We start from the raw sequence: 26131 nt of genomic DNA, 5'->3' as shown, positions 1-26131 counted from the left end.
CGTCGCCGGCACGTCACCTTCGGCCAGCTCACACGAGTCACCATTTGGCACGCAGCCAACACTGACACTGGACAGTCCTTGTTTTGGCACACAGCCAGCACGGTCACCAGACAGTCCCTGTTTTGGCACACAGCCAGCATCACCAGACAGTCCTTGTTTTGGCACACAGCCAGCACTGTCACCATCACCACAGTCTCTGGACAGTGCGTCCGCGTGGGGAATCGCAGTCCCCGGTCGGTGAACCACCGTAAAGTCATACTGGGACAACTCCATGACCCAGCGAGCCAGCCGACCAGACGGATCCTTTAGGCTCCAGAGCCACTTGAGCGCCTGGTGGTCCGTCACGACGACGAACTCAGTCCCGAGGACGTACCATCGGAACCTGGTCACGGCCCGAATCACAGCGAGCAGCTCGTGCTCAGTCGTCGTGTAGCGCGACTGACAGTCCGTCCATTTTCCCGAAGCGAAGGCGACTGCATACTCGCCATCACCATCACACTGGCTCAGAGTCGCGCCCCAGCCGCGCGAGCACGCATCGGTCGTGATCCGAAACGGCTGCTCCGGGTCCGGCGGCCGGACCACAGGGAAGGCAGCCACCGCCTTCCGGAGATCCTGGAAGCTCCGCTCTGCTGCCTCCGTCCACTCGAACGAGTGCCGGCGAGTCAGATCAGTCAGACCCACCGCACGCACACTGAAGTGAGGAATCAGGTGACGGAAGTAGCCCGCCATCCCCACGAATCGCAGCACCTCCTTCACGCTGCTCGGCCTCTTGTAGGCCGTGATCGCAGCCACGTTGTCGTACGCCGGCCGGATACACCCCTCAGAGATCACGTGAGACAGAAACGTGACCTCAGACTGTGCGAAGCGGCACTTCTGGGGGTTCAGGCGGATCCCGCTCCGCTCGAGCCGCTCGAACACCTCCCTCAGAACAGCGACATGCTGCTCTAGAGTCTCCGTGAAGATGAGTACGTCGTCCAGATACACGACCACTGACTGGTGCAGCAGGTCCTTCAGCACCGTCGTCATCATCCGCTGGTACGTTGCCGGTCCATTGCACATACCAAAGGCCAGGACTTGGTAGCAGAATTGCCCCTGATCGGTGACGAAGGCTGTCTTCTCTTGTGCCGATTCGTCCAGTTTCACTTGCCAGTACGCAGCCTTCTGATCGAGCTGCGAGAAGACACGGCATTTGGGACCGATCGACGCCAGCAGCGACTCTATCCTAGGTAGAGGAAAAGAGTCTTTCACGGTGCAGCGGTTCAGCTCCCTGAAGTCAGTACATACTCGAAAGCTCTTGCTTCCCTTCTTCTTTACAAGAAGCACCGGGCTCGCGTACGGGCTGGCACACTCCCGTATCACGCCCATTGACAGCATGTCCGCGATCTGCTGGTTGGCAGTCTCTCGTAGAGCCGGCGGAATCGGGTACGGCTTCTTTTTCCGCGGCTCCTCCATCAGCTCTATGCGATGTTCGACAGCTGTGACTCGTCCGAGCTGCCCTGGCGAGCTGAACACGTCCGACTGGTCCAGCACCGCCTTCAGCTTCTCCTGATCCACTGTTGACAGGTGAGACAGGTCAGCCTGTGTCTTCACCTGGTCCAGGAACGGCATCACCTCCTCGTCCAGACTGTCCTCGAAGTCCTCCACCGCACCATCTGTCACCACACACCGGCACACGGTGGCGGCCGGCTCTCTAACCTCCTGTCCAAAACATGAGAGCACACCGGTACTGAAGTTGACAGCCACTTCAGCCGCCTTTAGAAAGTCTGTGCCGAGTAGCACACAGTCACTGCACTCGGCGACCAGGACCTCCATGGTCACCTCACCTGCAGTGCCCGGCACATGCAGAACCACATCTGCAGCTCCGTGAACATGGAGACTTTCCTGTCCAGCTCCCACCACAGCCTTTCGGCTGTGTCGCAGCTGCAGCTGACACCTGTCGGCCGTCGATCGCGACAGAAGCGTCCGCTCGCTGCCGCTGTCCACGACTGCATCCTGCACTAGCCGTCCATTCACCGTCACGTCCAGCTTCAACGTCGAACCGACAACCACTCGCCTGTTGGCCGTCACAGCTCCTGGTCCTGCACCACTGGTGCCAGCACCACCACTGGTGCCACCACTGGCACTCCCCATGGCACCACCTCGGTTACCACCACTGGCACAGTATCGACTGATGTGCCCCACACCTCCGCACTTATAGCACTTGATGCCCTTCGAGCCGCCTGACCGGCTCCCTCCTTTGCACTGTTTGGCAATATGTCCCATCTGGCCACACGAATAACACTTTCGACTCACAGATCTTCCAGTCTCCTGGCAGCGCCTCGCTGCTGACCTCTGCTTGCCATGGAGCAGAGTCATGTGAGTCACCAGCTGGTCCAGCGAGGACAGGTCGCCCTCTCCCAGCTTGTGCGACCAGACCTCTGGCGCACCCTTAATCGCCTGTACGATGGTCATGCGGTCCAGAGACTCGGCTGTCAGCTCTGGCATGACCTGCTGAATCTGACTCTTCAGCGCCTCTACGTACTCCCGCGGAGTCTCGCCTGGCTGCAGACGACGCTGGTCCAGCCCTTGAAGGATCTGCCCCTTCATCACCTCCGGCGTCAGGAGATGCAGCACCTTTTGTTCAGCAGCACTGACTGTAGCATCCCGTTCAGCAGCCTGTACTTCTGCCTCAACCCGGTCGGCCACCCAGGCCGCCCGCCTGCACGAGCCAAGGGCATAACAGATCAAGTCCAGGGCCACCACGCCCGACAGGTTTTTCAAGCTCGCATAACGCCGAAACTGCTTGAAGAAACGCCGTGGTTCGGCGTACTCGAACACGGGGAGGGGCAGGCTCAGTGCCCCAGTCGCCCCGGCACTCGTGTCCACCGAGTTATCCATCACCGGTCCCGTATCACACAGATTATCCGTCCGGTATCCGTTCACTCAGTTTGTTTACATCATCACACTGGGCGCCGCCATGACACACCTGACCGGTGGCGCCACCCGCGGAATAGTCCCGAAGCTTCCCTGTGACGTCACGTCCGGCTAACGCTCTTCCCGCTGCCGGCCGACGCCATCTTCGATGATCTTCGGCACACTGATCGGTTTCGCTCACGCCGACTGCGGCACGCGGCGCCGGTTATAATCCCACCGCTGAATGTTACGATTACTTGAACTTTATTGAACTTAATTAAAACACGAAGGTAGCACTGTAACCGCTTACTAATGCTCAAAACTCTCGGCCACACAAGCCGGCCGCCCGCCGCCACACAGGTCCGTCGCGAGAAGGACAAACAGCGCCTCTGGCGGCCGGCCGACAAATTACGATCAGCTGATCGACAAAACTGGGTCACCGGATCGGCGCGCGACGGCCGATCGTCAACAGCGGCAGCTGATCCACAACAATAGCGACAAGCGGTAAACGGCATCGGATACGCACGGTCAAGATCTACAATTTTTACTAAGGTCATTTTCAGGTCAGGTCAAAGATGACGTCACAGGGGTCGAAAAACTCAAAATGGCGGCGCTAGATATGGAGAGTTTTTCTCGAATAACTTTCGAATTAGTCAAGATAGGAACAAACTAAGGGCATCATCGTGATCCTCTCGTCAATCCGCATCGAATGATATATATGTTGACCTCGAAAGGTCAAGGTCAAAGGTTGACCTCAGGTCACGTGACCTCGAGGTCATCATGTATATCATTCGATGCAGGGGGTGTCGAAGTCTAGTAGGAAAATCTGGCAAATTCCCTGCGTGACGTCACGTCGGGGATGACCGACGGCACCTTGCACTGAAAGATACGGCAGAACGGCTATTTTTGAAAAATGATTAAAAATACTTTTGTGCTGTTATGACGCATAAAACGCTTATCAGCATGTTCCTCATCGTGTGATAAAGGCATATCCGTGGTCGAAAATAGCTGAGCCCCTCCCAATTTCCAACCACCGACCTCATAAGCAAAGGATGTAAGCGTAATCCTTAAGGGCGACTTTCCTATACATATCCGTACATATGCGTCCTTATGGAAATCGGTAGTGTGGCGATTGGCGACGCGCGCGACATCTGTGTGGCGACCAAGTGGCGACTGTGGCGACACCTGGTGGCTGCTTTTCTGCTGCATGTAGGCATTGGGGTTTTGCCAGATGTGGTTCCTACTGCTACACCACTATGTTGACCCAATACTAGAAAAGTTATTTTGCTAGTAAAAGGCAAGCAAATCGAAAGTTGATTTATAAAATTGCTGATAAATGATTACGAGATAATAATAAAGAAATTTTGATTGAATAATTATTTAAATTTCAACCGTGAAACTATATTCTGGTAGGTTTAGTAGAAATAAGTCCGTGCAACCTTGTATTTAGGGCCTTGATTCGATGCGTCTTGACGAGCTGAACACAATGAGACCATCCACGCGTCTGTATCTTGTTCCTGTACGGAGTTATTGGCCAAAAACCTTTGGTGACCTTTGATGACGTCACATGACCTCACAGCTGCCCAACAGCAAAACAGACCTCAAGGTAGTGAAGGTTGATCGTATATGAAGTCATGTATGGTATATGGGGCCATTCCGACCCGTTTTAGTGGTAAAAACAGGGAGTTGATTTTTCCCCCATTGACTTATAATGGGGAGGTCGCGAAACTGACCTGACCTTAGGTCACCGATATCAGTAGGCGGAACTATGGTCATGAGTACCCAAATATAGGAACGTTCCCATTTTTGGGAACGGAGTTCCCAAATATGGGAACGGGCGTTCCCATTTATGGGAACGGAAGGTAATTTTTCGGCCGTTCGCCCACTAAAACTCAATAGTGCATCACGTCTCAAAAAAGTGCACGCTAATTTAAGTATCTACTAAGTCTCTATAAAATTATCTTTAATCTGACCGTTGCACAAGGAAATTGACCGTCGAATGATATTTTTAATGATTTTTTGAAATGACGGAATGGTGAAAACATGGGTTATACTACATTTAACTTGCAATTTTTAGGAAAATGAAGCGTTTTTTACATTTTGAGGTCAAGTATAATAATTTTCGCCTGGTTATGAAGTTTCATACTAGCGACACCAGATGCTGACATATGCAAGCGAACACGCGGACAGTCCGGGGGTAATATTGGTGACATTTGGTGTCGGGGCGCACGACCGCATGGAACGTCAGTGATTTTACCGAACTACTGTTGTAAACTCAGTTTCAGTGGTTTAAAATTATTCAGCTGTATTATATCATCCCAGATAGACATATTTTATTTGGATGCTAGCTGTTTAGAGTTGTTTTATAAGGAGCGTCATGAGCGTGGTTTTTGTCTTCCGTGTTCCTAAGCGTGATCGTTTTGGGGGAATTTCTCTTATATAGGTCGCTCTGTGTGGCTTATTTATAATTTTTATGCTGATTTCGATCATTCCTCGTACCCATCCTACCAGGCCTTTTGCCACTTACACTCATCAAGAAAGGAAAAAACTAGATTTTCATTGGGACTAGGTGTTTTGAGGGTGTAACATATTCAGCGTTCCCATTTTTGGATACTTCCTTGTGCACGTCAACTATCGGTGATAAACAGACAGGTGCTTGACATGTCTCCACCCTCGGCGCGGACGGTGGATATAGGTATGGAAGACCTTGTTGAACATCGCTGAGCGTTGTGAATTACGTAATCCTGCAGAGGGGGGCGTGCCCGCTGCGAGATCGACGGGAATAAAAGCGCAGAAGACCGGGCGAAACATGCGACGGTCTTGCCGGAAAGGTCATCTGATGATTGTTGCGTTAACAATAATTTGCGGCGTTGGACGTGATGCTTGTTAATGAAAAGAGCCCCTGAAAGGCGTCGGTGAAATCGTTCCCAATTTTGGGTACGCCGTTCCCATAATAAGGAACGCTTGCAGCGCCAGTGTACGAGAGCGTTCCCAAATTTGGGCTCGCGGCCCGGATGATGGACTGCTTTAGAAATAGGGGAACGATTTGAAACTACGATGGGCCTTACAATATCAAACTCTTTCCCAACAATATTGAGACAAATATCAGGTGGTTCACGATCGTTTTATATTTTTTGGACGTCATTTAACGGTTCTTTTTCTTGTTTTAAATAATGCCTACATGGCGTTCCCATATTTGGGTTTATCGTTCCCAAACATGGGAACGAAAATGCGTTCCCGAAAATGGGTACGCTTGACCATAGTTCCGCCTACTGATATCAAAATTCCGAGATATACAAATTGCACATACTGGTACCCTAACTAAAGCCTGAAGAGAAGAAACTGATCGGTCAAAAACTCTAGCTCTGGCGTGATTGCAAACTTTTCTGAGGTAGGGTCACCAAACCGCCTCTGGTGACCTGACCTGAGGTCAGATCAACTCAAAATTTTCAGACATGTTGCGTAGAAGCCTTTTAGGAAAAGTCAGAAAATTTGAGCTTCCTAGCTCAACGCGTTTGGGAGAAATAACCAAAAAACCTCAGGGGGGGGCTCCTGAGGCCCCCCCCCCGCCAGGAATAGGGTTAAGCCCATGACCTCTGGGATTCATCAATATTCAATGTCCATGTTAATGTTATATAACAGAAGCAGCAGGGGCTCCGGCTGACTAGTGGAGGTCTCAACTCCCAAGGTTTACTACTATTTCTTGGAACTTGGAAGTGATACTGGTACAACATTTTGGAGGACTCGACAGTCTAGCTCCATTATCACTTTGGTCTGAGGAGAAAGTGCAGTGGTGTCTTTCAAAATTCCACAAAAGCGAAACAAGACAGCGCCGCCACCAATACCACACAACCAACAACAACAGCTTTTTTATGTTTTGTCTCATTCACGCAATATTTGTATTTCTATGTTCGCGAGGTCAATAATCTCAATGATGCTCCCTCGTCATATTTTTTCTCAAGTCTTCCTTGAACAGCAGTTGTTGTACGACGACTGGAAATCATGATGCATAATTAAATTGGTTGTTATTTATTCAAATATAGTTGATGGTTAAATTTAAAGTTAAAACACGATAATTTTTTCATTACTGTGTAAAGATCAAATAAGTTTGATCGTGAAATTTTCTTAAAATATTGAGAGCTATTCAAAATATCTCAAAGCATCGAAAACTCTTTTATGCTACCGAACAGACCCTTAGAACATACAAATTTGATGATATTTGACGTAAATATAAATACTATTCAGGTTAAAAATCAGCTTTTGTGCACCAATGTACGATTTATTTATTCAGCTTCGTATTTCATGAATTTCATGAAGCTTTTTGAAAAAAGTATGTGAGCTTGCAAAAATTCATATACCAGTTCAAATTTTACGTCACTTATGACAAACACCAAAGCTCATCGTCAAATGACAGCCGTCCTTCGAATGCTTCGAACCTTGTTCTCGATTGAAAGCAAATCCCACAAAAAATAACACGCAGATCAAAAGAAGAATTAATTTTGATTCATATCCGCTTCAACGGCAACTCGACGGAAAGGATTTGTGGAGGTGCCGTGATCTGCAAGGTTAAAGGGACCCTCCCACCTTAACATTAGTTTTGAGTTGAGATAGCCAAGTTTGCGGCCAGGCTCAGAAACCACCATTTATCCTGGTCGCAACCCCCGCAGCTTTATGGTGTTCAAGAAATTTCTTCCCTTTACTTGCAGGGTGGGACCAGCGTGGTCCCTATCTCTTAACCATTACGGGAGTCTGATGACGTCATCAGGCTTTCGAACGTCCGTTAAATGTTTGACTAAAACGTTTTGTAGCACGCGGTGGTATATGCTGCTTTGCGCGCAAAAAATGCCGCACTTTCAAATAAAGTCGCTAGGAACAGCGGAGATCCCAAAAAGTAAACAAAAGTAAAAGTCTAATATCTTGAAAACCGGTGAATATTTTTCGATGAAATTTGGTAGATATTCGTTTTTGCTCTTTCTGAACCGAACGACATCACTTTCATGCCAATTCATTAACTTTTTTGAAGGTGGGAGGGTCCCTTAGGGCAGGTAGGTATTTGTTATCTTTCGAGAGGCAAGGGCGGTGTTTCACGGGACGCTGCTACCACGCTGCTATCAAATTGCGCGAGCTGACGTCACACTTGTGGTAGTGTTGGAGCAATGGGCCTGTTGATGTTTCCATGGAAACCCAATTTGACACTTGTAAAAGCAGCGTGCTGCTATCACCGGTGAAACAGGGCCAAGGGCCTTTCTAACGGGTAAGGCAAAGGCAAAGCTATTGACACCGCACTGGTACGATTGCGCCGCGCGACGCGCAGTACTTACTGGCCAATTACTGGCGAGTGGCGGACCTATATAAACCTATATAAATGTAATAATTTATATAATAACCTATATAAATGTAGGACCAGGGCGGTGTTTCAAGGCAGAGCGCTGTAGTGTGCTGCGCGCGTTGGTGCGTTGGGTTTCCGTGGCAATATCAACAAATGGTAAAAGTATACATTGAGTCCGAGTAACTGTAAAAAGATAAAGTTTTCATATTCTTACATTATTTGACATCCTGAATCCAAAAATGATACTTATATGTCCTGGAAATAAAAGAAAAAACATAATCAAACCTGACCTAACCTTACCTATTTACCTACAACCTACCAACCTACAACCTACAAACCTACAACCTAACCTAACCTACAAACCTACCAACCTAAAACCTAAAACCTACAACCTAACCTACCCTAAAACCTAAATTTTTTGCTGTTGCATATTTGTATCAACTGCGTCACAATTGTCCACTCGGACCTAATATATACTAATTCCCAACAAACTTCACTCTGACGCTAAGCTATGATGTCAAACAAATGGTAGCGCACCATGCCGCCAGCGCCGTCACTCATCAGCACGTTAGTAGCATTTGCACTCAAACTTCTGCTCAATTCATACTAGGTTTTCATAGACCTCTGTTCCTAACAAGATTTATCATAAGTCAATGGATCGTATGCAACGTCATTCGAGCGACGTCAGGGGTATGCCTTAGCTCCCAGCGCGCTGCAGCGCACACAGCGTCGGGCAGTGAAACAGGGCCCAGGAGTCAGGACAGATCTGGACAAATCTTTCATCTTTGTATGGCTTTTTCAACCAGGATAAATGAACATTAGCTAACCTGTCCTGGGCCCTGTTCGCCCCTTGTTTGTTTATCAGCCAACATGACATCAGCCAGCGTCCCGAAATGATTTTTCAGAGTGTGACTGAACTGCCACAAAGACGTCACTATTTCAAAGAATGTCTATCGGCGCTGAACCTAAGCCACTGAAAACCCCTTAAACGCTAAACGGTACCACATGTAGCATATATTGTCCGTACAATTGAAACTCAAGAGGCAGTGACACTCACTGCTGTCTTCTGTTACCCTCCTATCTATAATCCTTATATTTTTTTGGTCACAACATCATCATTATTTTTTGTTTCAGGGCTTCAGAGGGGACATTTCTTTTTGTTCGTTTTTTGGTATTTGATATATCTGGTGGCTTTCATCTGTCAGGAATGTCGTTTGGCTTTCCAGGACGTCACAAAGGGAATCCATTTTAGTGTGTTGGTTTTCCACCCAAATTCACTAAAATCAGGACACTGATATCAGCGGTCGATTTACATCACGGTTACTTTATGTCATCACTCACTGTAAGCTATGTGCTATGTGAATGAGACATTTACAACACATGTGGTTGCCCGAGTGGTTTTATATTTCTATATTTACTTTGGTTGCCCGTAGTTCATTGTAAGGCCCGTGGACCTAGCCTAACCTAACCAAACCTTACCAAACCTAGGATAGGATGCCTGCCTCCCACCAAATAGTACAAATTCGTCAACGTCGTCATGTCTTATAACTTGGCTTATGTAATGTTATTTTACAACAGCTGACAACAGGCATTTGCAACAGCTCACAACAGGCCAGGAGACCTTGCGGCTCGACTGCATTAGCGTCGCCACGGGGGGGGGGCAAGCGAGGCAGCTTGCCCCCCCCCCCAACCTCGGACTGGGCACCCCCTGATATCGATACAGATCCGATGAGATTTTGGAGTCGGGAAAAAATGGGAGTACCTTTCTGAGAATGCCTGTGAGGTCAGACTCGGTGGCAGCAAGCAGTTCAAACCAGAGTCTGACTCGCAGTCGGCAAAATCTTCAAGACTCCGAGTCCAGACTCGGAAACGTCAATGCTGTGATTCATTTCATGTTCCTAGTTCGTTCTTTATTGCATTTTACAGCTGATTTTCATAAGTTTTGGAGTGGTGACTGGTGACACAATTTTCGTTCAAAGCGTGAAACGAAATCTTCGGGGCCTTTCTCAACTCTCGTCAAATGTCTGCGACAGGCGCAAGTACCGTACAAGTGTCGCAGGGCCCATGAGCTTGCTTTAAACAAAGGCTTCTAAGGAGTTCCACTGAGCCCTAAAGAAGCCTTCAGAGGGCCCAAACAGGCCTCTGAAAGTCCCACTGGTGTCCATGTTCTCTGAGGGCCCATACAGGGATATTTGAGCCTTCGAACATTTCTGAGAACCTTAACTGGCCTCTGATAGTTCAGCCAAACTTTTGAGGCGACAGACTTTGCTAACCCCAAGCCGGAATCTGATGGGTCACAGCTCACGTGTCCCTCTGAGGTCCGCAACACATGTTTATTATGTCCTTACGTAGGGTCCTTAGGGATTCGACACAGACCCCGAGGGTTCACACTGTTATCCGAGGGCTCCAGGGTCACCCTGGGCCTAGTCTCTTAGCGCCCGCCGCCCACACTGGCTTCTGAGGGCCCCACCTTGGGCTCGCCCTAAAGCACCACGTACACGTAAATATTTGAGGTGACCCACGCCGATCTCCGGGACCCTAAGCATGCTTCTGAGAGTCAGCACTGACCCTGAGTGGCCTGAAATGGCCTGGAAGTCCCAAACCTATCTCTAAGGGATCCCTTGCCGCTATGCCGTGCGTAACTTTTGGTTCCGTTTAGCAGTTTTTGTTCGCGTTTGCCGCGCTTCCCTTCACATGAAAAACGAGAAACTTTTGTTCACACTCGAGTGAACAAAACACTTACTCTCACTGGAGCAAAGATGAATTACTTCCGATTCACACTTCCGACATTCACTCTCCGCGGAATGCCCAAATTAGCTACGATCGGCGGCTGGGATAAGTCCTATGCATTTCACGTAAAACCTCTGCAGGCATGCGTGAATGGAGATTTTAGCAGGGTGATCCGATTAAATGGAGCGTTTTTCATCTTTTTCTGGGTAATGATCATGAGCGTCGAGCGTCTGCACAGGGGCCCTCTGCAGTGCGTCGGCAATCGCAGCCACTATATACTATAATTCTACCGTGATTCTACCAGTCGTTTTTGTGCTGAAATTTCAAAATTTCGAATTTTTCTGTAAAAAATTACATGTCATAGCTAGAAGGAAACCTTTGTCACCATCGGATTCCTCGCACCATTGTGCGTCGAATGATACGTAAAACGAGTGAGTAAAGACTGGGGAAAGGCAAGTTTTAACACAAAAGTTGATTTTGCCCCTCCCCCGAACCGAAAATCTCTGGCGACGCCTATGCTCGACTGACATCAAAATTGCGATAGAGATAGGTAAGGTATTATTAGTTTGCTTATGCTGAAAGCTGTTGATCAGATGACACATTTCAGGGGCGCGGGAACTACTTTCCGACTGGGGGGGCACACCATAATAGAGATTAACCTAGGGTACCCCCAAATCTAGTTTTCTCACCGGTTTTAGGCCACTTATTTTTCACCCCTCGGCTTTTTCAACAAAAAAAGAAAACATTTGCAAAAAAAAGTGTGGTATTCCGTCTCAAAGCTGTGGGGGCACCGCCCCCACGGCCCCAGAGTTGGGGGGGCAAGCTGCCCCCACTGCCCCCCCGGCTCCCGCGCCTATGCACATTTTTCTTACTAAATGCAAATTATCTATCGAATGATGTCTATATTATACGATTTAACTAATACCTGAACAGAAATTTCTGCGTCTGTGACCCGGAGAGTATATCGGTTAATACCTGCTCACAGCGCAATCAAGTACCAAATAAGTGATAGTGAACGCTGAGTCACCATCTCGAAGAAAAGTCCATTTGCAGTAGGGGAGTCGAGATCCCGTAAAGTAGATAGGCGGTAAGTTGACACCGTCCCTCAAAAGGTAGCTAGTACCGTGCCGCTTATCGGTATATGTTCGACAATCGACAGAGAGATGCACGTAGGGTGCCAAGTGGTGGGCACCACTAAACAGGTAAGAGTGAGTCGTGTATTGGTCGCACCTGAGCCTGAGCTCATTCTCGTCCAGGACAGCGTAGGCCTTACGTAGGTACGGCCCTCCAGGTATTAAGTGGTTGGTTGCCAACATCACAATAATCGATCTGCATTGATGAATACGTCTAATGACTGCTGAAAACCACTGCCGAAATGTGTGCACGAACCCTCTTCTCATTTCTATTGAGTCATTTTACAGGGGTGTCTCTGTTATTTAAAGTTATTACACCGAAAGCACATAGGCTAACCAACCACTCTTTTGCTGGAGGGCCGTACATGGGGTGGGAATATGAGAACGAAACTGCGAAGTCTTACATATGTCTTTTACTCTGCACCCCACTAACCCAAGTGTCACGCCATGACACAAGCATCATTTAGTTAGCTAGATGTGCTAAGTACGGCGGAGGCTGCAGGGCGGCACAGCTCGTCATACCAACCGCTGCCACCTCCCGCTTCCATGATCCAGCAGCCCAAACTTTCAGTGTCGGCCATTGCGAAATGGCTCAGGTGCCGACGATAACAAATGCATATACGAAACGGGTGGTCAAAACACATTTAGCAGTTTGCTTGATATCTGACGAAGCTATTTCTATTTCAGCGTCATTTCATCTGATTTAGGACGTCCTTTTTGGATTAGAAGCAGAGCACCATGGCCACGGTACGTTCATAATCCGTTTGGCTGCTTGTTTTGGTTATTCGGTATAGCATAAGTCGATCACTAAGCGGATATTTGGCATAGATCGTGAAAATGTCTGTTTGGCACTGTTACTTCAGTTATGTAGTTCTTAAGTGAAAATAACTAAATAATAACTAAGTAAATAGCAACTTAAGTGTGCTGACGATAAACATTTCTTTCTAAAACTTATTTTTCTATGATATATTTCGAGACTAGTGTGCAGTAAGTTCTTTCACGTTTATGCTGTATCTATTCATTTTGTTGACCAGAATACCATTCCGTGACACCCTCGGCTTAATCTGTGTTGTTGTTGTTTTTTCCTGTTACAGAGACGGCGGACGTCGCAGCGGCGTCGGGCGTCGACGAGCGTCATTGACCTCACATGTGACCTGGACTCTGACTCGGATGGAGAGGTGCTCATCGTGGGCGAGGCAGCGCCGCCGATCGTGGCGCCATTGCAGCGGCCAGAGGTCAGCAGAACGCCGCACACCAGTGACTGAGCTTGAATTAATGTGGAGCTTATTAGCTTATCCGCGGTGCGCATTAGCTTAACGTTGGAATTTTTGTTGCAATCTTTTCTATTACAAACAACATTAAACGGTTATGAATTTGAGAGGCATATATACATATGTCAAGACATTTCCGGTTAATCCGAATCCTGATAAGAGCTTAGCCTTAGCGCCGATACCTACCGATCTTTTTATCGATTCATTAATATCCCACACGGTTTCCGTTGATGAGTACTGACAGGGTTGTTTCGGGGCCTCCCTGGTGTCTCCAGTGACTGATCGGTTCCGTCGTTCCAGATGGACATTGTTGGCATGGTGATGGACCCGGTGCCGCGGGAGCGTCCCCCGACACCGCCGCCAGCGCTGGCGCCATCACCGCCGCCCGTGCCGGTGGCCGCCACCGACTACCCGCGCAACAACACCGAGACGTGGCTGGAAACGGAGCTCTCCGACCTCACCATCGACATCCGTGTCATGCAGAGCCACGTGCGGGAGGTGAACGCGCGCGCGCCGCGGCCCAACGTGGAGCGCCGCCTGCGCGAGCTGCGCGAGACGCACGGCATGCTGTCGGCGGTGGTGGCGCAGCTGGCGGCCGGCCGCCGGCTGCGGTTCGAGGGCCTGGCGCGGCCGCTCAGCGCCGAACTGGACGAGCTGGAGCGGCTGCTGGCGCAGCGGCGCGCCGCGGCGGCCGACGCCATCGGCACCGCTTGGCAGCAGCGCGACACGGCCGGCCCTGTGCGCACGCGGCGCTCCGTGTACCTGGACGACTCGCCGCCGCCGCCGCCGCCTGCGCGGCCGCCGCCCCGGCCGCTGCCGCCGACTCTGGCCGAGATGGTGCCCGACTCCCCCCCGCGCAGCGAGCCGGCGGCCAGCAGTCGGTCGTCCTCGCCGGCCGGAGGTGAGTCAGAGTCGCACGCTGCGTCGCTGCTGGTCCGCTCTCCGACAGAAAATCAATGCATATGGGTGAGGTATTGCTGACACCTGGGGAATTAACTGGAGGATAAATTTCAAAAGCGGAATTCAGATCTTTGAACGGGAAGGTCATATCTTTCAAAGCATGACAATTTGCTCAAAAGATCACACTTCTGCTTTACTAGTCAAAACGTACGGATTTGTTCTTGTGTTGCTGCACTGGCTGTGTAATGTTTGTGTCGAATTCTGCGTGACGCTGTGTATGTCTCGTGCGGCAGCGTCCGGCGGCCTGCAGTGCCCTGTCTGCTGGGAGTCGGTGGTCGCTCTGAAGGAGCAGCAGTGCGGATTTCTGGTGACCCGGTGCGGACACTGGTTCTGCGAGCCGTGCCTCAGGAGCGCCGTCCGCGTGCGCCGCGAGTGTCCCATCTGCCGCGCCAAGCTGGGCAGCCGGCCGCCGTACCGGCCGCTCTACCTATGAACGCCGGCCTCGCTGGGCTGACTACGACTAGTCAGTGGATGGCCACACCGTTCAGTGGACACAGTGTGCGCAGACGGCGGCGCGCCCGAGCGGGGCTCGCGACACCCTTCGCGCCATCCTGTCATATTCAAAGAAGTCATGGAAACGGATTCACACGCGCTGGGTGTTTTTCTATCGCCCGAGTACTGATCGCACATCAGTGGCGCCCGCTGCCGGGTGCGCCGTGGCCATGATTCGCAGTTCACTCATGCTTTACTAATACCGCTCCGAATTTTCCAGCAACCTGCGGATGCTGCGCAGCCGTGTATGATCATAGTGTATGAGCGGGGCTGCTTAGTGTATTGTCATATCCTAGAACATGATGAAGTGTCTTTCCGTTGTATTAGTTTCACAGTCATGAATTACACCATAGTCGTTGCACTGATTTTGGGGCGTACTTCAATTAGTGTCCTGTATAAAATTTGTATTAAATCGTTTGCTCCTCTAGATCTGTTTGGCGATGCCTCTTTATTGTGCTATTGCTAGATTTCTTCCGAGCGTTTGCATTTCTTTTGGTGAAGAACATGTAGTTTAATAGTTTTGCGTTATTAAATATGACAATATCGACTCATCTAATTATTTTGCCCTTTATCGCTGTACATTGCGTTAGTAGTGCCGCTTTATTCATTATGATTCTTTTGAAAAGGGTATGTCCTGTATATTGTTGCAAATTGTACGTTGAGCAGGTTTGTGGACATTCCTGTGAAAGCTAATACAATTCAAAGTTTACGTTTTACGACCGTGGATGACTTTGTACCATGTCAAAAAATTGCAAAATTTGATAGTGGAACATATTTATCCTTTTACGGATCATGGATCGTATCTTGTAACGCATGGTTGCTTAAATAATTTATTGGTTTACGCTGCCGTGTGGCTGACTTTTCACTCATAAGGTATATGTGTGTCATGAGTGACGTCCTCGTTGTAATCGCCCATTTTAGCGATCATTGCACGGGAAACTAAATTCGTTCCGATTTAGGGCGTCTGAAAGATCTCGATCGCGTCACAATCGGGTGTGCGATTAGGTAAAGCCAAACTTGGCTGTTCTTGAGGCGTTGCGGATTGAAAAAAAAGCATTTGCAAGTCAACATTTAGACCCCTGTAATAAGGTCTACATTTGGGTTGTAATGCGGATAAACTCTGATCTCACTGTTCAAGAATTGGCTCCGGAGTTGCTCTCTAACTTTGCCAACAACCTGCACCGGCCAAGGAGCTCCAGCGACGGCCAGTGTGCTGCCAGACTCAACTACACAATGAATGAATGATGCCAAAACGCGTGCATATTTGCTTTTCTCCCTTGCCCACTGCGAATCTGAAACAGAGCTATATTGTTTTGTGAGGCTAGTGCGCTTAGGCATCAATTTATGGAATCAATAAGAATAAGATGATGGCCTGAAGCCAACACACTGAGACGGCCATGGGCATCAGTTGGTGCAGTCCAACTCAGTGGCGGCGGAAGCGGGGGGGCAGCGGGGGCACGGCGCCCCCCCATCTTCCAGGGTGGGGGGGCAAACATATCTTTTTGCCCCCCCAAAATTGTTATCGACGAAGTACCACAATACTTCCATACTACCTACGTCAGGAACATCTGCCAGTTTGGCTGAGTACCTTTTTATTAAGTTGATATAGCGAGTAACTTGGATTGATAATAGCCGTTTTCACGACGGGCTATCCGTCGAGCTAGTCCGTGACGGACTATTTCCACCAAACGCCCTCCACACATAATGCTCAGAAATCAAGCAGAGCTATCTACGAGCTACCGGTAACCGAAGTCTGGAAGAGTAGGACGGAACGCGAGTGGCCCGGCAGGCGGCACGGACGTCACGAAAGTGCGTCTGAGCGTGCCACAGGCCTTTCCCCGCGACTCTGCCAGACGCCAGCCGGCATAGGCGCGTGAGCCGGGGGGCAGCATGGGGGCAGCCTGCCCCCACAACTCTGGGGCCGTGGGGGTCTCTGCCCCCGCAAAGTTTCAAAGGGCCAGGAACCGTCGGGGCAGCTTGTCCTCCCCATATTAGCGGCCGAGGGCCTCAAAGAAAAGCTGAATGGAAGACAATACCTATTTAAGTAAAAAAATCCCCCTCTGTACGTACCTGACTTGACAGCTCATGTGTGGAAGCTTTAAACGTTTATTCCAGGTTACCAAAAAGGTAGTTTCTTGACTCAGATGAGACTAATTATCTCACTTATTTGCAAATGTTTTATTTTTTATTTTTGTTGTAAAGGCCAAGAGGTGAAAAATAAGTGGCCTAAAACCGGTGAGAAAACTAGATTTGGGGGTACCCTAGGTTCCGGGAAGGATCAGGTGTGCCCCCCCATCCCAAAATACCTTCCGCCGCCACTGGTCCAACTACTCATTTGGCTTATATAAGGGCTAAGGCCGTAGGTATTTAGGGATTTCTGCTGAATTACCTCGAATGGATTGGCTCACACCGTTCCGACCTAGTTCCGACTTCCGACTTCCCATCTCCCGAACGAGGCGAGGCCACCGGGGACGCGCTGGCGCTTTTGCCAGCTAGATGGTAAGATATTCTGATTAGTTTTTCACTACAATACATATGAAAATTTAAATATATGACCAGATGAGTACTCAAACATGAAGAAAAAAATGTTTGGGCAGACCTAAGAAGTGTGACTGACTCTGATGATGAAGAAACGAAGATTACAAAATTGCTAATTAAAGATTTTTCGCAATATTTTTCAATTAGCAGCAGGTTATTGGGATCTTCTATTCGTTCATGGCGCAAAAAGGACATTTTTCTGTTCAGTAGTTCTGCTTGCTGTTGCGGACTTTTTTATTGGTAACAAAACTCATTGAAATCTCTAGCGGGTAGCGCTCCCACACCCTAATTTGAACAGACTATTGCTGTCTGCTCTCCATTGTCTGAGTAGATAAATAATGTTATGAATCATTTTGTATTTTGATCACAAAAATGAGATAGTGGGTGGGGTGCGCAGGGCTGAAAGTAAAGTTGTTGCAGAAAACTACGGGTTCGGGGTTACATTAGCCATTCAGCTTATCTGAGCTTCAGATCTCTTTTCAATTCTTCAAAATGATGTCCCTTGTGAATAAGTTTCTGGACTGGGTCAAAAGCTTATTTTGGAAAGAAGAAATGGAGCTTACTCTGGTTGGCCTTCAACACTCTGGTAAAACTACATTTGTCAATGTGATTGCTGTAAGTACTTACTTAATATCTATATTCTAGCTAGAGGCTAGCTTCTAGCACAGGCTTGATCCATATTATCATGTTACGTGCCTAGCACTTTGAGGTGCGTTGTGACTGAATATTTTTATTTGAACATATAGTTATGCATTATGTGAAAGTGAACCTATTGCTGTAGTTTGTTGTAAAATGTTTTTGTCTGCTTTGTGGGTCCATTAATAACAAAGAAAGTTACCTATTTCAGTAGGCGGAACTATGGTCATGAGTACCCAAATATAGGAACGTTCCCATTTTTGGGAACGGAGTTCCCAAATATGGGAACGGGCGTTCCCATTTATGAGAACGGAAGGCAATTTTTCGGCCGTTCGCCCACTAAACCTCAAAAGTGCATCACGTCTCAAAAAAGTGCACGCTGATTTAAGTATCTACTAAATCTCCATTAAGTTATCTTTAATCTGACCGTGGAACAAGGAAATTGACCGTGGAATGATATTTTTAATGATTTTTTAAAAATGACAGAATGGTGGAAATATGGGTTATATGACATTTAACATGCAATTGTAAGGAAAATGAAGCATTTTTTACATTTTAAGGTCAAGTATAATAATTTTCGCCTGGTTATGAAGTTTCATTCTAGCGACACCAGATGCTGACATATGCAAGCGAACACGCGGATAGTCCCGAGGTAATATTGTTGACTTTTGGTGTCGGGGCGATCGACCGCGTGGAACGTCAGTGATTTTACCAAACTACTGTTGTAAACTCAGTTTCAGTGGTTTAAAATCATTCAGCTGTATTTTATCAGCCCTGAAAGACATATTTTATTTGGATGCTAGCTGTTTAGCGTTGTTTTATAAGCAGCGTCATGAGCGTGGTTTTTGTCTTCGGCGTTTCTAAGCATGATCGTTTGGGGGGAATTTCTCTGATATAGGTCGCTCTGTGTGGCTTATTTATAATTTTTATGCTGATTTCGATCATTCCTCGTGCCCATCCTACCAGGCCTTTTGCCACTTACACTCATTAAGAAAGGAAAAAACTAGATTTTCATTGGGACTAGGTGTTTTGAGGGTGTAACATATTCAGCGTTCCCATTTTTGGATACTTCTTGTGCTCGTCAACTCTCGGTGATTAGCAGACAGGTGCTTGACATGTCTCCACCCTCGGCGCGGACGGTCGATATAGGTATGGAAGACCTTGTTGAACATCGCTGAGCGTTGTGGATTACGTAATCCTGCAGAGGGGGGCGTGCCCGCTGCGAGATCGACGGGAATAAAAGCGCAGAAGACCGGGCGAAACATGCAACGGTCTTGCCGGAAAGGTCATCTGATGATTGTTGCGTTAACAATAATTTGCGGCGTTGGACGTGATGCTTGTTAATGAAAAGAGCCCCTGAAAGGCGTCGGTGAAATCGTTCCCAATTTTGGGTACGCCGTTCCCATAATAAGGAACGCTTGCAGCGCCAGTGTACGAGAGCGTTCCCAAATTTGGGCTCGCGGCCCGGGTGATGGACTGCTTTAGAAATAGGGGAACGATTTGAAACTACGATGGGCCTTACAATATCAAACTCTTTCCCAACAATATTGAGACAACTATCAGGCAGTTCACGATCGTTTTATATTTTTTGGACGTCATTTAACGGTTCTTTTTCTTGTTTTAAATAATGCCTACATGGCGTTCCCATATTTGGGTTTATCGTTCCCAAACATGGGAACGAAAATGCGTTCCCGAAAATGGGTACGCTTGACCATAGTTCCGCCTACTGATTTGATGTGCTGGAACATGGACAAAGTTGGTGTGTTGACCTGCGATTCATTGGGGGGCCAAAACAGGCCAGTCTCTTGTTCAGTTGATATCTCCTTAAGTAGGTTAACAGCTATCACCACCAAACTTTCAGGACCCTGCCGGGCATTAATTTTTACCTTGTGTTCCAAAATTTTTCTAGAGCCCATGATAGGTTGGCCACAAATCAGGGCATATTTTAAGGCATTTACTGCGTCCCATTCTGGGATGCAGCCCCCTCGCCTTGGGACGTAGCCCCTGCTGATTTGACCCAGACTGCGTCCCTGCCCTGTGCCCTGCTGTGTGCCCTGACCTGTAAGTTGTAAACTTCCCTCTAAAATGTCCTGTGCCATGCCCTGTAACCTGCCGTGCCCTACTTTCTGCCCTCCTCAGTGCCCTTATCTGTTCCTTGTCCTGTGTCCTTAGTCGTAGCACGTGCCCTCTGCTCCAATTTGGGATGCAGTAAAAATTTGTTAAAAATTTTCTAGACCCTGCCACAAATGACATCAGAATGAGACCGTGTTCTGTCATTTTTGATAATAAGTTTTTGCTGGAAAAGCTGTCATAAGTACAGTTTTGAAGATAGAGAAAAATGTCTACAATCAAAAAGTTGTGGAATGAACAGGGCTACAAAACTGCTTTAACTGCTATCTAGGATTTTTAAATTTTTTGGATTTTGACCCCGAAAACTATTAATTTTTAGATATAATAAGCCAAAAATACCAATTTTTTCGATTTTTTTCTTCTAAAAAATACCAGAATATGTTATAGATCTATTCATCCGCTTTTGATATACCAAATTTGAGCTTAATAGCTCCATTTTTGACAAAGTTATGGCAAAAATTAAACTATTCAAAATTATGATGTTTAATTTTCAACTAAAATTTTAGCTGTTATAGACCAATCATATAGTGAAATGAGGACCACCATTGGATTTCTCGTGATGAGCTGCATCAAAGAGATGCCCTTTTTATGCAAAAGTATCAACTTTAAAATTTGACTTTTTTCCTGACCTGGACCTGACCTCCACCAGAACGTATCCTAAACTGGCCCTAATGGTTGTCTAGCCCATACCATTGAATTTATAAGGTAAAATTGGCCAAGAAATATGCATCACATGAGTCATGACCCCTGTATAGGTGGGTTCATATTGTAACTCTTAGTGTCCTGACCTGTGTGACCTGACCTGGCATAAGTGACCTCTCTAAGCAAAATATGTTTTAGGCAACCAACGCTCTGTCAATGATCTTCGATAACATGCCTTTTATTCGATGTTATAACGCATTCCTTAGAAGGGGCGTGATCAGTGAAAAATGTGACCTTTGATCTGCCCTGTGACGTCATCGGTTGCACCTAGGTCAACGAAACCTGGTCACAAGCTAGTTCCCTGGTGGGGCTATCCAACGCCGTCTGAATTTTCAAAATCGGTTGGTAACTTTCCGAGATGTGTGGCGCGGGGGCCGAAACGCCTCCCCCCTTAACCCTCGCCGGCCGAGGGGGAGGGTGCGGGTGCCGCCCCCACATTGGTTTTTTTTTCACGATAGCTCCGAACACGCCGGCGATAGAGAGCTGAAACTAAGCATACCTGACCTTTGATTCAAGTCAGATCTTTTGACACCAACCGCATTTTCGGGTCAGGTCAGGTCACCGACCTATGACGTCGTAAGTGAACCTCTGCACGGTCTTCACATGTCGCAACTTCGCAACGCCCTCACTGCCAGAGGAGCTCTCACAGGCAAATGAAACTTGCAGGATCTAGTATCCATTAGGAGTGTCACAACTTGTATATCTCGGATTTTTCCTAAAGGTCATATGAGGTCAGGTCATTTTCGTGACCTCACCATTATAAGTCAATGGGGAAAAATGAAAACTGCTATTTTGGCACCGGGAACGATCTCCAACTATCTCAAGCACACAGAATCGTGATTTCATGCACTCCTTGCAAGGTTCGATGCTTCACTTTTGCAATGTTGACCTTGCGTCCTACCTTATTAGTTTTTCGTCACTAACTCCCGATCAAATTGAGCTAGCGAGTCGGGAAAACCACCAATGGACTCAGGAAGACCTGCCAAATCGAATGGTATGCGACATAACCTCCTTTGACCAATTTCGTGACATGGGGGTGCTGACCTGACCGTGACCCAAGGTGACGAGGTCAACACCCTAAGTTGACCTAACCCAAACAAAAAGTATATCATTCGACGCGCCTGAGCGAGACGAACACGATGCTGCCAAAATCGCATCTCTGCGACTGTTTTTTGCGAAGTTATTCACCAAAAACGGAACCGTACCTTGGAACACTTGACCTGACCTCAGAGGTCACCGGTTGACTTAGGACCTTAAAATCGGGTATGCGTCTCGTAACGGCGCACACGCTCGTTTTTTCCGCGACGCGCTAGCTCCACCAGGGGCGAAATGGCGAGGGGGGGGTCGTACCCGCCCCATCCCCTCGGCCGGCGCGTATGTAGGAAACCAATAGGTGCGGCGAGGGTTGATGGGTGGTAGGGTCCGCCAATAGCCCAACGGGGCGCGAGTTGAGGTTTTGAAGTGTTTCCCAGCATTTCTCAATCCTCACTGGTCATGGCACACATTTGAGCACATCTCCCAACACATGGGAGGGGTGGGTAACTGGGTAGGTTTCAGCAACATAGTGTTTGAGATGCAAGAAGATACGAGGGGTGTTCAAAAAGTTCTCGGCCCAACCATGAAGGAGTTGGAATTTCGGCCTGCAACGCGGTGTGTTCAAAGATGTGTTATTGGGATGTCCACTTACGTAGCCATTAACCAATCTGCCCTGTGATTGGTTCAGGCTGCTAATTAATCGTAACATAGTTTGCTATTCCCGGTCAGAATGGGTGACGCCCAGAAGAGAACAGTGATTTAGTTCATGTATTGCAGAAAAATGCACCAAACGTTATTCACGAAAAGCTAGTGCCAACACATGTTGAGGTTTGTCTTTCTTACAGTAGCGTCAAAAAGTGGCCATCTCTGCTCAATTTTGGTCAACAGATCATTAATGGTCACCCCCGCAGTGGCCAGCCATCAACAGCATTGACTCAAGAAAATATGAAAAATAAGCACTTCTTTGTGAAAAATGACAAATGTTCTGGTCTGAAACAACGCAGCAGAAGCGTAGGTGTCTATCAGGTTCCTCCAAGCCATTCTTCGACAGCGTATTAATATGTTTAAGATCTCTGCAAGGTGCATCCCCCGTTTGCTGACTCCAGAGGAAAGGCAAACTCGAAAGGAGGCGTAACGCGAAAATTTTGGCCCCTATATCGAAAATCCAAAAGAGTTCATTAAACTACTTGTTACCGTGGAAGGATTGTGGGTGTCACACATTGACCCTCAGGGCGTGACCGAGTTGCACAAGTGGAAGCACACTGAGTAAAGGCCACCAAATGTGTGCGACGTGTTAAAGTCAGACGGCAAGGTGACAGTGGTTGCATTTTTGGATGATGGTGGGGCTCTGCTCGTCAACTTTCTAAAACAGGGGCGCACAGTTAATGATGAATGCTACACCTCCCTTCGATAACAGTAGCGAGCAGCAGCTATCAAGGAGAGACTAGGGAAGCTGACTAAAAGTGTGCGCCTGATCCAGGACCACGCACCAGCACACATGAGCAGGGTGACGATCAGCGAAGCAGTGAGCTGTGGCTTCGAGTTGCTGTCACAGCCACTTTTTTCTTCGTACCTTGCACCCTCAGGTTGCCAGCTCTTCCCCAAACATAAGGAAATTGCTTAGCAGTGCCAACTTCGCTGACAGCAAGGAGACAAAAGCAGCCGTCTTGGACGTGCCAGATGCGTCCAAAACCCACTTGGCTATGGAGACCCAGGGGCCTCTCGCGAAGCGCTGCGCGAAATATTTTTGTCTTAACGCTGGTTATTTGACTAAATGAACATTTTTGGTCTAATAAGTCGACGTCGTATCTCTGCTCCTTCATGGTCGGGCCGAGAACTTTTTGAACGCCCCTCGTAAGGTCATTTCTTCAGAGTTACAATTGCCCTCCACATACCTGTCTCACCGCACACACAGGCCACAGTGGAGTCTCCCTGTACACATGGGATCTTCAAGTCATGGGGACATTCCGAGGCGTCCAGGTGTCCCGCGCCCGGGTGGGCCCCGCAGCTAACTTCGAAACAGGGTCACGGGTGCAATTATCCGATTCAGTGTGTCATGCTTACTCACATCCCCGATGTTTGTGTGTTTTCGTTCGAAAGAAGAGTATTTCAATGTTATCCCACATTGACATGAAGAGATCGCGATATTGACCTGACATTAGGTCACCGATATCAAAATTCCTAGGGATACACATTACACATTGCTGGTACTGATTCCCTCATGCAATAGCCCGAGGTTCAAACTTCTAAGATGTCAACTTTGGGAATAGTGATTGACAAAACATCAAGTTTTTATAGGCAATGATCACTTAAGTTGATCTGTTGACCTGACCTTATGTGACCTGGGGTCAGAGGAGATATCACACGCGATGCTAAATTGGCGTATCATAAGCTATACCAAGTTTCGCGGCGCTGTACGCTGCTGTTTTCCTTGCGCAAAAAAAAAAAAACTGGCCGGTGGTGTTGCCAAAAACGCCCCCCTCCCGATGTTAAGAAGAGATAGAAGTTGATACAGTCGAAATATGTGACCAGCATGCATTCTCCTTTTCCAGTCGGGTCAATTCAGCGAGGACATGATCCCAACCGTTGGTTTCAACATGCGTAAGATCTCGAAGGGCAATGTGACCATCAAGCTGTGGGACATCGGCGGCCAGCCTCGCTTCCGTTCCATGTGGGAGCGCTACTGCCGCGGCGTCAACGCCATCGTGTAAGTGCCAAGCTGCCGGACCTCTCCGCGGCCAAATTAATCTTGTGTCGGGTAATACCATGTTCATGAGCTGCTAATGAATGAGCATGTGTGCCACAGTATTGTGTATGATGGCTTTCACAAGTGCTGGCTTTGTTGTAGGTTTTTTTTTTTTTGCCCGATGACTTGTCATATAATCCGTCAGGCGTCAGTAGATGTCTTACCTCAGTTTGGGTCAAATCTTTTTGCTCGTAACAATTTAAGATCAGATTGAAAGGTAAGAATAACTATGCTCGACGATAGGAAAAATTCAAAGTTTAAGCACGACCATTAATTCTGTTTCGGGCTTAAAAGAAAAGGTTTTGGAGCACCGGTATGAGGGTCGTCCAAGTTAACCATTTGTCGTCCTGCCGCCAGGTACATGGTGGATGCCGCGGACATGGACAAGCTGGAGGCCTCACGGAACGAGCTTCACAATTTGCTGGACAAGCCGCAGCTAGCTGGCCTGCCCGTCCTCGTATTGGGCAATAAACGTGACCTGCCTAACGCTCTCGATGAGAAGGGACTCATCGAAAGACTGTGAGTTGCCGTACTTAATTTATGCCAGAGTGGCGAAAAACGTCATTTATCACGCAATGGTCGACTTTTAGGGAGCACTCGATGGTTGAGTTTTGATCACGGAGCTTCAATTCATATTAATAGTTTGTGTTTCAAACTATTCAAGCGATAAGGTTTAAACACACTAAGAGCTGTCATTATTGCAGTACCTACTCGTCATACAATTTTCACCGAGGTTGGTCTCAGTTGCACTATATCTGCCCCGTCGTTTCCCCAGGAACCTGTCGGCGGTGCAGGACCGCGAGATCTGCTGCTACTCCATCTCCTGCAAGGAGAAGGACAACATCGACATCACGCTGCAATGGCTCATCGCCAAGTCCAAGTCGGGCGCGCGCTAGTGAAAGGCCGGGGCGTGCATGGACTCCCGCCGGCCGGGTGATCTCAAAGACCGCGCCCGCCGCCGCGCTGGGCCAACAACGAACGGCTGCGGGCGGGCGGGCCCGCCTGCGCTGGCCGCTCACACACGCAGACTCTGCCGGTGCCCGAGGCTCGGTGCGGGCCGCCGCGCCGCGCCGTGCTGCCCTGCCAGAGTCCGTGGGACGGCACCGGCCCCGGCTGGAAGGGCCGGCAGTCAGACGACTGGTCAGCTGATCGGCTGCCGCCGGGCCGGTAGGGAACGCTCGTGCAGAGTTATTGGGGACCTGTCCGTGTATTACGATAGCAGTGATGGTGAGCGATGCATTGTGGATCCGTGGTCGCCAGTCATTCCAGATCTGTATAATATGTGCGTGTCTTCAGTCGGCCGGCAGCCCTGGCCTATCATGGACAGTCAGCAGAGGCGGCCCGCCGATAATACCAAATACGTAGGTAGGAGGCATGCTACTCTTCCGTTTTGCACTGTAACCGAGGATTCTTTGTAATCGGTCATTATACTTTACCACCCATGTACGCACGGTTGTCTCTGGTGTCCACTTATCATGTCAGTCAGTCGACTGCGTGCGTGGACGCTAACCGCAGTTTGATTTGAAGGGTGTCAAAG

The 26131-nt window shown here is 48.4% G+C and overlaps 2 protein-coding genes across 11 annotated transcripts; both read left to right on the top strand.

The window, feature by feature from the left end:
• The first annotated feature begins 7351 nt into the window (after positions 1–7351).
• On the top strand, positions 7352–15523 carry LOC122365465 (WAS/WASL-interacting protein family member 3-like). Of its 10 annotated transcripts, XM_043336692.1 has the most exons (6): positions 9504–9563; positions 11885–12038; positions 12772–12831; positions 13179–13319; positions 13656–14256; positions 14549–15523. In XM_043336692.1, exons 3-6 carry the CDS (start codon positions 12823–12825, stop codon positions 14746–14748), a joined length of 951 nt encoding a protein of 316 aa, XP_043192627.1. In that variant the 5' UTR covers positions 9504–9563; positions 11885–12038; positions 12772–12822; the 3' UTR covers positions 14749–15523. The 10 variants fall into 10 exon arrangements, with proteins under 10 accessions (XP_043192626.1, XP_043192625.1, XP_043192623.1 ...); XM_043336691.1 differs by lacking the exons at positions 9504–9563; positions 11885–12038 and adding an exon at positions 7352–7440; XM_043336690.1 differs by lacking the exons at positions 9504–9563; positions 11885–12038 and adding an exon at positions 7378–7457.
• A 2089-nt stretch (positions 15524–17612) lies between these two features.
• Positions 17613–26040, top strand: LOC122365457 (ADP-ribosylation factor-like protein 8B-A). The gene is made up of 4 exons (XM_043336657.1): positions 17613–17960; positions 24401–24555; positions 24952–25113; positions 25370–26040. Exons 1-4 carry the CDS (start codon positions 17838–17840, stop codon positions 25488–25490), a joined length of 561 nt encoding a protein of 186 aa, XP_043192592.1. The 5' UTR covers positions 17613–17837; the 3' UTR covers positions 25491–26040.
• The last annotated feature ends 91 nt before the right edge of the window (positions 26041–26131 follow it).

The sequence above is a fragment of the Amphibalanus amphitrite genome, unplaced genomic scaffold, assembly GCF_019059575.1.
Source record: "Amphibalanus amphitrite isolate SeventyFive unplaced genomic scaffold, NRLGWU_Aamphi_draft 000740F_arrow, whole genome shotgun sequence".
Classification (NCBI taxonomy): Eukaryota; Metazoa; Arthropoda; class Thecostraca; order Balanomorpha; family Balanidae; genus Amphibalanus; species Amphibalanus amphitrite.
The sequence above is the reverse complement of the archived record's forward strand: the minus strand, read 5'-3'. Positions and strand labels throughout refer to the sequence as shown.